Source organism: Centruroides vittatus, unplaced genomic scaffold (genome assembly GCF_030686945.1).
Source record: "Centruroides vittatus isolate TY-2023 unplaced genomic scaffold, ASM3068694v2 contig_717, whole genome shotgun sequence".
NCBI lineage: Eukaryota > Metazoa > Arthropoda > Arachnida > Scorpiones > Buthidae > Centruroides > Centruroides vittatus.
This window is the reverse complement of record NW_027122456.1, coordinates 656,998-670,026: the sequence shown is the minus strand read 5'-3', so window position 1 is coordinate 670,026 and position 13,029 is coordinate 656,998. Positions and strand designations below refer to the sequence as shown.

The 13,029-nt window shown below is 29.2% G+C and overlaps 1 protein-coding gene across 3 annotated transcripts in view; it reads right to left on the bottom strand.

Moving 5' to 3' along the window:
• The window catches only part of LOC136980658 (serine/threonine-protein kinase DCLK1-like), a 50,383-nt gene that overhangs the window by 8,411 nt on the left and 28,943 nt on the right, over positions 1 to 13,029 (bottom strand). For all 3 annotated transcript variants that reach the window (XR_010881586.1, XM_067276810.1, XM_067276811.1), the window contains exons 13-14: positions 12,663 to 12,743; positions 9,144 to 9,257 (exon numbers count right to left, since the gene is read on the bottom strand). Coding sequence is in view for 2 of the 3 variants with exons in the window: in XM_067276810.1 (XP_067132911.1) it covers positions 9,144 to 9,257; positions 12,663 to 12,743 (195 nt within the window). In the remaining variant the exon portion in view is untranslated. The remainder of the gene's footprint in view (positions 1 to 9,143; positions 9,258 to 12,662; positions 12,744 to 13,029) is intronic.

Sequence of the window (13,029 nt, the reverse complement as noted above, 5' to 3'; positions counted from 1 at the left end):
ATACGTTGTGTGTGAAAGACTAAAACACAAGACATCATCTTAGATTAAAAATGCATGAAAATTTATAAATTCAAACTTTTTTATTCTTAAAGTTCATATTAACAATTTCACATGGTTTTAAGCATAATAGTAATATCATACATATTTTTATTAATAATAAAATAACTTATAAATATCATTAAATCTGTCTAAAATGAAGTCATATCATAAAACCATTTATTGCTTAGACAAGAATTTCCGATAAAAAATTAAATCGGCACTCCAAATATTGCTTCTAATTACAGTATTTCTCAGTTTTTTATATCATACATACATACACACACACATAAAATGGAGTTAAATTAGTTAAGTTGAAAACATGTTTAGCCCCAGGTCAAAAAGAATTGCCCAAATTGTAAAATAACCCATGGACAATCACAGCATTCCCACTTCTTCACAGAAAGACACTTAGGATATTTTTTGTTTTGGAACCGGACTGGACAGATGAATCAATGATTTCAAGCTCAACTCAAAAGTCAATGCAGTATTTACATATCACACACACACTCGAAATGTTTGCTTGTTAGCCGAAAATGTACAAAAGGTTTGGATTCGGCATATAAAAAGCAGTTTTAAAAGGTTCAAAGTGTTACATATGAAATAGCAAGTGTCTAGAAGTAGAGGAATGAAAGATAGGCCAGTATCAAAGATTTCTTAATTTAATACTTAAATTTTAGTTTATTATTTAGTTAAGTATTATTCGTTCATATATATATGTTACAGTCAAAACCTGTTTTTAGTTAGAACATGTTTTAACTAGTTGAAACTAGTTCATACTGGACGTCTTCGTTAAAACCCGTTTTGTCTAGTTAAAACTAGTTTTGTCTAGTTAATTTACTGCTGTACATGTTTTGATTTTAGATAAAACTAGTTTTAACTTTTAGCATTAGTTAAAACTAATTTTAGCTACATAAATATGTTTGGGAGAAATAAATAAAGTTATGTGCAGTGATTCCGGGGAAGATGCCTAACATTTTGCTTATGAAGGAAATTATAGCGATAATTTGGGTTTTGGAGGCCTCTAACGAAAATATCATATTCTTGAGCATGTTTTTCAAATAAAACTTTGGAGTATATCAAAAGTAATTGTATATTGTGTGTGCAATGACGATTTTTTTACTGTCTGGCATTTTAGGCATCTCACTCCAAGTATCCGGGTGAGATGCCAAATGCCATTAGGGTAAGATAACAAATATAATTGCATAAAATTAATTTTCAAATATCTTAACCAAATTTAATTTATTGCATATGTAGTACAAAGTACTTCATAGTAAGTATAACAGCGCAGTATAAGTATTGTTAAGTTCCTGCCTGTTCTAACGTGCTCTATAGCTAGCTGAAAGCTCTTTTCAGTCAAAAACCTCTTTGAGAAGTCCCTATATAATTTCTATGCATATCCTGCAATAAAACGAGAAAACAAAAATTTATTAAAAATAGGCATATTGGAATTCAATTAACAAAAAATAGGCATGTTACCCCAAGAAAAATGTGGCATCTTTTTCATTTGTCGAGGTAAGATGCCTAGTGGAGTCACGTGTTCTAGCGTGTCCGATTGGGATCGGCGGTAGCTCACAATGTAAACTTTAGAACCTTAACTACATCACACATTAATTCCGCAATTTTTAATAAACTGTATTTTAACTTTTAGTTTTAAAATGATTCTAGAAACATTTCACAACAAAAACTTTGTTCTTATCTTACTTTTATTCTTCTTGGATGTAGAAAATGAAATAACGGTAGCCAACTACAGGTTTCGGCACTCAATATTGGCCCAACGATTCATCGTACAAACACCATTGATGTCATCATTTGAAAATATCAAAAAGTAGGCATCTTCCCCCGCTTACCATCTTACCCTGAATCACTCTATATGTTGCAGTCAAAACCAGTTTTTAGTTAGAACGTGTTTTAACTAGCTGAAACTGTTTATACTGGATGTCTTTGTTAAAACCCGTTTTGTCTAGTTAAAACTAGAATTTACTGCTAGTCAAAAATGAATTTGAGTTAAAACTAGTTTTAACTAGACAAAACGGGTTTTAACAAAGACATCCAGTATAAACCAGTTTCAGCTAGTTAAAACGCGTTCTAACTAAAAACGGATTTTGACTAACATATATATTATTAAAATAGCCACTTGTTATGTCCAGGCAGGCAGACTCGTTGCACATGCGTGACGTAATATTTTCGTAAATTGTTTCAAACTTATGATCAAACTTTTATTTAAACAACATTCATTAATTGAATAACCATCTAGGAACGATTTCAACCCGATGCAGAACCCAGAAGGGGTTCGAAAACGTTCGTTTTCTCGTTTCATTATCACACCATAATTGGTTCCGCGTACATTATTATTCAAATAGAAATTCACAATTTTCATATTTTATTTTGTAATAACAATGTTTGTGATATTGAATGCAACCATTGTACAAATCTCTCATCACATTATGCTGATTAGTATAATTTAAAACTGCAAAATTGTAGCAACAACAATTTTAAACTACATTACACTTACTGTAAATAAAATACTATGTTAACAACAATTTTGAAGCTACAGTAGTATACTAGCATTATATTATTCATTACAGATATTGAATTGAAAATTAAATTCAACATAGAAACAGAATTATGTATTCACAACTGATCAAACTGTTCTCCTTACAAGCTCATTCCTATATTATTTATTATACAGAGTTAACAAAAAAATTCAATAAATGTTCATTCTAACTCTGCTCTTAAAAAAACAATAAGCAAGTTCTACAAAATCTTTAATAGATGATAAAGATTGACTTCATCACTTTGTGGTAATGAGCTTATTTCCATTTACTTGTATTGCAATTTAATGTCATAGTTCTACATAAAATAAATACGCAGGAAATGAACGGCATAACTATGAAAATAATATAGTTAACCTATAAAATTTAGTAAACATTTATACGGATTAACCATTAAAATCAGAACATTAAATATATACTATTTAAAAATACACTACGAGGAATTTTATTGGGCTGCAATTTTCCAATTGCAGACCTATAAATTATCGCTGGCATCTGTCTGCCCGTCCAACCTTAATCTCGAAAATGAAATTAGATAGATGAGAGTCGAGACCAGATACAGAACAGCTTAGGGGCAGGAGGTGCCAATTGACTGTATGCTAGGGTTTCTCATTTCCCAATCTTTTGCTTGTCCCGGGATTCCAGGATAAAAGTAAACTGTTTCCCGGGGATTCTGGGAAATCCCAGGATAAATAATTATATCTTAAAAATAATTAATTCTTTCATTTTTTAAAGTAATTTAATATATTCTGCAACCTCCAAAACTGCTTACTGAAAATACCTTTGAATTGAGTTGAAAATTTAAAGAAAAAAATGAACTTAGATCAAACTTCTGACTTAGAAGGTAATTTTCGTTTTCTAAATAAAACATATAAAAATTTACAATAATATTTTGTACTAAGATTTTGAAAACCAAAGATAGTCAATACGCCAATCACTCAATCTAGTTATTATTTTAATAATAAAAAGTTCCGCTACTAAAAATGCCCTTTCCAATTCAACAAATGTGGATGGAATCGTCTTTAATGCATTTAAGAAAAGACAAATGTTACATGTTTTTTCACCCGTAGCATCGAAGATTTCTAGTTCGTTTTCGAGATGAGTTGCAGTACTTCTTTTGCTCTCAAGTATTCTCAATTTGTCTACCTTGGCTGCTTTAATAGCGGTATCGAGCTTATAGCCCGATAATTCGGCAGTTCGTTTGGCTTTAATAGTCAGGTTTACGAAGAAAAACTTCATACTTGTGAACTTCGTACTCGTTTCTATCATTGCCCAATTTGCACAACCTGGCATAATGCAGTTATTGCAGCTGCCGGGCATAGTTAAAATTAAGACAGCATCGGAGCAATTATTCAAGATATTACAGGTACTGACAAGTAAAGAATTTTCAGAGTCCTGCCAGAAATACATATTGATTATTGACAATCTGCGAGATGTCATAACAAGCAAAAATTTAAAAAACTAATAAGGAGGCTTAAAATTAATAAATACAAATGTATTCTGACAGTTTATGAGTTAATTATACTTTCTATTTGCAAAATTTCCTCAACCTTAACACAAAATAAGAAAAAAGTGAACTTAAGAAATTTGCGGAATTTCCCGGAACATTTCCCGGGTTAAGAAAACAGCCGGGATTCCAGGATCCCGTTTGAGAAACCCTACTGTCTACGAGCTTCCAATTTAGACCGGAAGTCATGTTATTTCAATTCAAAAATTTTCTCCAGGACAGAGTAAGATAGGTTACAACATGACTATTGCTGACAGAAAAAGTATGATGTACAGAGGCAAAACACTACTAAAATCAAAGTCTGTATTTCAAATGAAATAAATTTAATATACTAAAAACTGAAGCCCAGCATTGTGACAATGCAAAAAAAAACAAAATTTACTTAGATTGCTCAATTTAAACTCTTTCTAAGACCAAAATTTCATGAACTTTAATCTCTAAGTATTTTATAATATCAAAACTACAATGCATCTTTTATTTACACTCACTCTTACTTTCCCAGATATATACGTAACAAGGGAAAGTTTCGGAATTGTGTCAAATTTGACACTTCAGTTTTAAGTAGGGGGTTCACGAAAAAATGCACGACTCCAAACATGGTTTTTAAAAATGGGCTCCAACCCCCATAAAAAGATTTGACTCTTAAATACTTGATGTAAAACAAAGTTAAATAAATGATGTCAATAGGATATGCATTTGTATAATTTAACAAAATATTTTAAAATTAACACTACTTAAATGCAAATAAAGAGAAAATTTTAAAAAATAATATATAGGTAATAAAATATTAATATTTTAAATAAATTTAAATAAAATAATAAGAAAAAAAACTTAAAAACAAAGATTGAATACTTACTCACTAACATTTGCAACCTTCATGGACTCCAGTCCTTTTTCAAGCAACATGTGAAGGCAAGAAAGAAAAAACACAAAGAAAGAGGAAGTAGAAGATGAGCATAAGGTGCAGGTAAAGAAAAAAAAAGCAAGCAAAAGTTTTAATAAAAAGCAAGTAAAAGAAACCACAACCCGTATTACTAATGTGCAATTCGTGTTTTACTCATGCATAAATAGTTTATTTTTTACGCTCTTTCGGCAATAGATACATCTTTAATTCTTTATATACATATTATATTTTATCCTATGTACAAAACATGATTATGAATTTATTTATATGAAATAATATTTACAGGCATCTGTCGAAAGTCGTACCGAGACTTCTACAGAAATCTAAGAGGACAATGTCGACGAGTGAAGTTGTAAAAAAGATCAGAAATTTTGAATTTTAGGTATGTAATTTGTATATTATATATAAAATTCATATAGTTTAAGTCTTATAATGCAAATAGTACTTGAATATTTGTAAACGTCGTACAATGTACTACGGTATGCAGTACAAACTGACAGGACTAACAATAAAATCATATTTTGGAATGTCGTATTCGTTAACCGGATGACGAATTTCGGAATCTAAACAACAAAAAGCAATATTTGCTCAATCTAGCATTACATTGAATTTATCGAAAACGTTTTAAATTTTGGATTTTGTTAACGAATATTACTTCTTTTGTGAAACAAATATTCAATACTGAAACTGTTCTACAACCGAAAAATGTAGATTAATGAGGAAAATTTTGTGAATTACTTTGATAAAAATTAATTCTTATAGCAATTTTCAATGTCAACATTTAAATCTGTTTACATTAATCACACACTTTTAATTTAAAACGAATGTCAAATTATCTTATATAATAATAAGTATAAAATAATTTATATTTAGATGTAGAATCATCTTAATGCAATTTCAGAAATGATTGTTGTAATAATAATTTAAATACTTATAAAAATAAACAATTGTCTGTAAATTAATTGAATATGAAATGAAAATATTTTGTGCATATTACACACAGAACGTGGATAACAAATTATTATTGAATTTAAAAAATAATATTAAGCACTTTATTTAATAAATGGAAAGTATTACTCCTCATTTTTTGTGTGCTTTTCTTACAATAAATACCAATTAAAATTACTTCACTAGGTATTTATTAATTTCTTTCTTCACTTAAATATACATTGAAGTTCATTTTATGAACTAGATAAAATTGTTTCAATGAATAAGTAATAGATATTCAAATTAAACTATTAATTCTTTAAAATGCACATGGAATTAATCCATTAAATTACCAATTACAGGTATATATTCATGTGAAAATATAGAAGTAAAGGAATGGAAGTTAAAGCACTTTAAGCTTTCAAGTAGAGGAAGATATTAGTATATTATGTATATTATAGAATACCCAGCAATTAATTAATTACACACAGCTTTGATTTTCTGACTCGTTTTAATTCCGATACATAATTGTAATAAACTCTACTCCATTTTTAAACAATTCACTAAAATAAAATCACACTTATTAGCTTTCGGGTGTCCATTTTTTGACCCAAAACTACTAAACATGATTAACTTATTTTAGTGAATTAACTGTAATAGTTCAGCATTTACTATTCATTATATCGTCATCAAATAATAATTAATACGACAAAGCGCGAATTACAGTAAAACCTGTTAGAGAGATCACCTTAATACATTAAATACGAAACAATCTTGTAAATAATACGCAAATTCGAATTATCGTTATACATTATTAACTAATAGACAAAATATTTTATTTCAATAATCTTTAAAAATTTTGAAAGATTAAATTTAATTCAAAACATATTTAGCATCTTTTAGTTTTAGAACAATAAAAATTTAGAAAATATGCTTCTAAAGATCTTTATATTTGCATCCAAATTGAGTGAATCAATTGTATTCAAGTGAAAAGATTTAGCACATTAACAACATTAAGTATCTGTTTTTATTGAATAAAATGTAGTGTGTAAATAAACCATTTATAATTTGCATTAAAAAAAGTATAATAAAAACCTACATTTCTTATTAGAAGTTACTTTTTGTATGCGTAAGAAAAATTTTTATATATATATCGAGATTAAAATAATTTTAAAACCTTATATATGTGTAAAAGCATAAAAGATCACCACAACATTAATTTATTGGACTATTTAAATGGGTATTCACCATTTAACAATAGGGATATTGTTCCGAGAAATGTCATTTAACAATCATTTACTTAGACAAACCTTATGTGGTATTAGTCCATTACTGGTAAGCTATATATATACTTATATACTTATATAGCCATTAACAAATTAAGTCTCTATTTATCTGAACACAGAAAACATCCCATGTGGCTATGAATTTTTCAGTTCCATCATAATCTTACGAGGCCTACATTGTACTTGTATACACGGTCCACCACTAAATGAATCATCATTAAGCACATCTATACTTAGAATTGTCCAAAAACATCTTTAATATTGATGACAATATATAAGATTAAAATCTTTTCTATAATTAGCAATGTCCATCAATCATAAGACTATAAATTTTATCAAATAACTCGCATTTTCAAAAATTTAAACTTCATAATAACTGGTATCAAAAGATTATAAATTTTGGATATAAAAGCACTAAAAACAAACTATTAAAAATTTAACAAACTTCAGAGTATTATATACAATATTAAAAATAAAAATATATTAATTTTTTAAAAATTTTTACATCAATTATCAATTTATTAATATAAAATCAACTGACTTCTGTAGTTTATTATATAATGTAAACAAAGTAATTTTTTCAAATTTATTAAATTATCTTTATCCAGTAGTATTAATATAATTTAAAAATATGCAAATATTTTAAAACAGTAATCCAAGTGTTACTATGTTAGACATCGTTTCCTATAACAGTCTAAACAAACTTATGGAGAATTTCCTTTTTAATTCTTTCTAAAGCTGTTTGTACAATGTAGGTATGAACAGCGGTTCTATACAAACTGTAAGCACATTCAATGTGCTTACAGTTTGTATAGAACTGCCGTTATGGCTCTGGAGTTAAAAATCAAACGTGCCTAATATTAGCTAAATAAATATCCTGACTCCTTCGACCACTTCATTTTTGTTTTCTTACGTTAATGCCCGGAGAGTCACCTTTTCCGGCTTTGAATGTCAGTCTTTTTAGTGGAAAAATCTCCAATATAAAATTTTTAATTGGAAATTATTATAGAACAAATTTTACATCTGAACACAAAATATATAAAATAATCTAAAAATTTGTATATATCAAAAAATGTCCATTTGTCAGAAGATTTCACCTCATTCTGGATGATAGTAGTGAGGTCGGGGCCGAAGTTTTCAACGTGAAAACGTGTACGTCGGGCGTTCGGCACTGCCTTCCTGTAAGCCTAGAAGTTTGACAATGGGGTTTGGAACGTCGAGCATCGATTCCACCGACATTCCAAACGTCATTGTCAAACTTCTAGGCTTACGGGAAGGTGGCGCCGAACGTCCGACATACACATTTTCGTGTTGAAAACTTCGGCCTCAACCTCACTAGTGTTTTTATATTGTATACTACAAATTGCATAGGAATATTTCTGAAATGTTTATAAACATGTGTTAATGTGCACTTGAGTTATAATTTTATTACCATTTTTTTAAAATATTCTCTTTTGTATTCCTGGAATACTGTGTTGCTAGTCGGTTGGCTTATTACATCATACAGAAAAATATATATTACTACTCGAATATATTATTCCATTTTACTATTATTTGAATGATGAATTTTATTCGACATAAAATCTAAAATGATCAAAAACAATGCAAAACAATTTATGATCTATAATACAATGTGACAACAAATAAATTTTAATAAATATATATATATTTTTTAAATTTTAAATTGTAAATAAAATTCAAGATCTATGCAAATAACAAACTTTTTAAATCACCAATTATACTTTTATATGGTAAGTCCCTATATAATAAAACAAATAACTGCTAAAATTTAAGCAGTCGTTCTAGAGAAGTGATCGTCCGGAGAGGTTTTACTGTGTTAAATCTGCTTGTTTATTTAAAATTCTGTGATTAGAAGTATTTAACAAGCTGTGTGTATATTTAGGCAAAGTATTGCATCAGCTACTTACAGCAATAAGAGCTATGCCAGCACACTTGACAGAGGATTTAGGTTTGTAGTCAAAGTGCATGCTAAGTTTGGTCGACACTGTCGAATGCATGTCGTCGTCGGGGGCGGTATCTGCCTAAAATAAAAATATTTTTTAAAATTTGAAGTGTCAAGAACATTATATCTTATAATTAATGTAGTTATAGTAATATAAATATTCAAAATGTGCTACATTACATATTACAACATATACGCACACACATTTAAACAGTTTATTAATATAAAATTATATTTTAAAAATTGTTATGAAACTCAATAAAAATGAGAATTACAGAATTTATTCTGTGACAAACCATTTTCATAAATTATTTTCTAATAGTCTGAACAAAAAATTAATTACTGATAATTTTAATCTTAATTATGTAAACTAAATCAATATAAAAATCCTTATTAGTCCTCCCCTAACCTAACCAGGATACACCTTGGCGCCTCAACTAACAACTTATTAACCTGCGCCAGGTGCTCGCCGACATCAGGATTTCTGATATGGCACGCAGAGAGAGTGTCCTTCATAAAGTTTAAATACTAAATTTAATTTCAAAGTAAGTTTAGTATTTAACACTGCAGTTTATTTTTTTGAAATACAGTCGAGTCTACTTAAACCATAGCTATAACACACATTTTGCTTATAATGTACAGTTAAATTATCCCAAATTTTGCTCCATTGAATTTACGCAGCAGTAAAAACAAAACTTTAAGTACAATGCTGTAAAGTTTAAGTTTAATATTTAGTAGTAAAAATAACTTGTTATAGAATATTAACACTTGCAATATAAACTTTTAAAGCTGACTGCCTTAAAAGGAAAATTGAGGAATGCGAGTCCACGATAAGGAAAGTTCCGACTGGTCACGGCATTAGCAGCATATACGATGACAAAGTCAGTAGAAGTGAACCTGCAGAAAGCTTAGATTATAAGATCAGTACAGATGTCCACAGTATTTATAACCCAAAGCCTCTGAAGAATTGGAAATATGTAAATCATCACTTAAAGACAGATGGATAAACTATAAGATCTTTGTAGTGCTCTCTTATGCTTATATTTTCATATGAAATTCCTTAACAGATTCCACACAGCTTCCTTGTGTTATTTTGTTATTCAGCTTGGTAGTTTCACTTACTATTTTTTTATTGTTAGGTTATTTTGATATAATTTTGTGTTGTAGTTTAATTAGTCATAGATCAATCTTTAAAACAACTTATTTTTATGTTGAAAGAAAATTGTGACAGTATTTAAATGCAACTAAATCACACAACATTGTATGTCACTTATTTAGTTACTTGTGTACATTACTATTGTTTTTCTTCCTTTTATATACAGGTGGATTTCTGTATGGTAATAATCAGCATGTCAGTTTATTCAAGGAATGCTGTTTAAGTGAGGTTATGCATCCCTTTCCAGGAGCAGGTAAAACTCACAGATGCCAGTTTCTTATTCTAAAATATTGAAACTGTCAGCATTACATCAGAAATTACAATTATATGTTTAATTTCTGCACTTTGTCTTCTTTCTAACAATGTAAACTACTCACGAAATGCCAAAAGTGCATTTTATGTTTATTTTATTGTAATCCAATAGGTAAAAATAAACAAACATATCAAATTTCACAAACTGGCTGTAAATTATCTCAGCTTATACTGATTAACATCCCGTGTATGTGAAATTTGAGAGGAAGGTGTTATCTTCCAGGATTAGGGTAGACTGTCAGTGCAGCCCACACGAACTACTACTAATGTCAATAGGCCACTAATTGTGTTTCTTAATCATATTTTAAGTTGATAATTCAAGGACTTATCACACAGGAATGCACTTCATGTAGATGGACAAATCCTTGAATTATCAATGTAAAATATGATTTAGAAATATTACATTTAAAGGACAGAAAGCTTCAAGTAAATTAAGTCACTAATTGTTTTATTGTTCTGTAAATGAAAACTCTTCAGTCAGTCAAATTACAATGTTGTTATTTTATTGTACTTAAATAAATGTTAAAGAAAACATTTTTCCAACTAGTTTTGTTAGATCCAATTAATTTTATTTTTTAGTTGCAGTTTAACCGGCATGCTGCTCTCCCCTGGTGATATGTGGCAGGCCAATCAATCCACCAAAAATACGGTAATGCTGTATTAAAAGTTTATTAAAAATGGACTATTTATAATGGTTTTGCAAAGTTTTTTGGAATATTCTCTTAACATACTCCTTCGAGAAATTACAAAAGGGTAAGCTATAAGAAAACCACTTTTTTAAAAATTAACAGACAATCAACCTTGATGTAACACCCTCCTGAACAGTGTCATTATTGTGTAGTGTCAGAGAATCTGTGAATGGATCTTCTCCTTTAGTATTAAACAGAGAACCTTCAGTATCTGAATTACTGAAAAACGTACAATTTTGTGAAGCAAATATCATTTTTAATCAGTGAAATCGTGGGTCTCAAAGTCTATGAGGCATCAGAGGTTAAAGTTTGACACCTTTAGCACAAAATACGAGGGGCATCCAGAAAACATTGGCTATAAAAAAGGAAAAAACAGCAAAAATATGAAAAGAGTTTTTAAGTAATTAGTCTGAGACTAGTTATTTTTCTACATAGTCACTATTACCATTTAAATACTTGTAACATGGCACTATTTATTTTTTTTATTCCTACATCATAGACTTTACTTCCAGTTTTTTCAGCCAGTCAGCGACAGCTTCGTTCACTCCATTTCAAAACAGTTGCCACCCAAAAACTCAGCTTGGAAAAGAAATGAAAGTCACTGGAGGCCTGGTCGAGACTGTATGGAGGGTGGTCAAAAATGTTTCTGAATTCCGAAGCACAGATTGAGTGGCTGCAGCAGAATGCAGTCGCACATTATCTTTCTTGATTAAACATTAAACATCATTTTCTCACATTTACTTTGTTCATAATATGGATTACCATACACTTCCATGATTTGCTTATGACTTTCTGCAGGACAAACTTCCCTTTGCATTTAGAAAACTCCTAACACTTTGCCCTTGGAGAGATTTTCAATTTTTTTATGCATTTTAACTCTTGACAAAACAGTAACAATAGCCTGCCATTGTTGAAACTAGGTGTGCTAACACATCAGAGAACAAATTGATCTTGAATCAACAACTATCACTCACCTGCAGAGGTGCAAATGCCCTTTATTTTCTGAATGCCCCTTATACTTTACTCCTAAGTTCAAATTTTTCTATCAACATTTTTCTGTAAGAAACCTGTTTCTACACAAACACTTCATATCATATGATACACTTTACATATACACAGCTACATTATTATAAAATGAAATGCTTAATCTTGTGGAAAATGACCTAAATTTAAGAACAATTTTGATACATGAATATTTTTTCTAAACCAAATTAACAATCAATCAATACGAATGAAATAATTTATATCTGTTCTATCGTCTTATTAAATAAAGCCATCTTAAAATTGATATTAAAATAATATAACTGTATTATATTTATATACTTACTGCCACCCAAGGATGTTGTAGTATTTGTGCTGCTGTGTATCTTTTAGAAGGTTCAACTTCTAACATACAAGCAATTAGTTCCTAGAAAATTTATTACTTTTTACATAATTACAAAAAAACTTTATATTGTTTTTAATATAAAAGAAAACAAGCATCAATATTTAAATTCAATTAAATTTAATTTAATATATTCTGCTTTGAAATTTTACACATTTTGTTATTCTAACAATTCTAAGGCCAGCATTACACTGAATCAGACGAGACGGTTTTAATCAATGTGTGAAACAGAAAGCCAGTACAGGTATCCGTTGATTAACGCAGTTAATTAATTTCTCGGCGTCACCGTGTATGTTGAAATCGTGTTAAT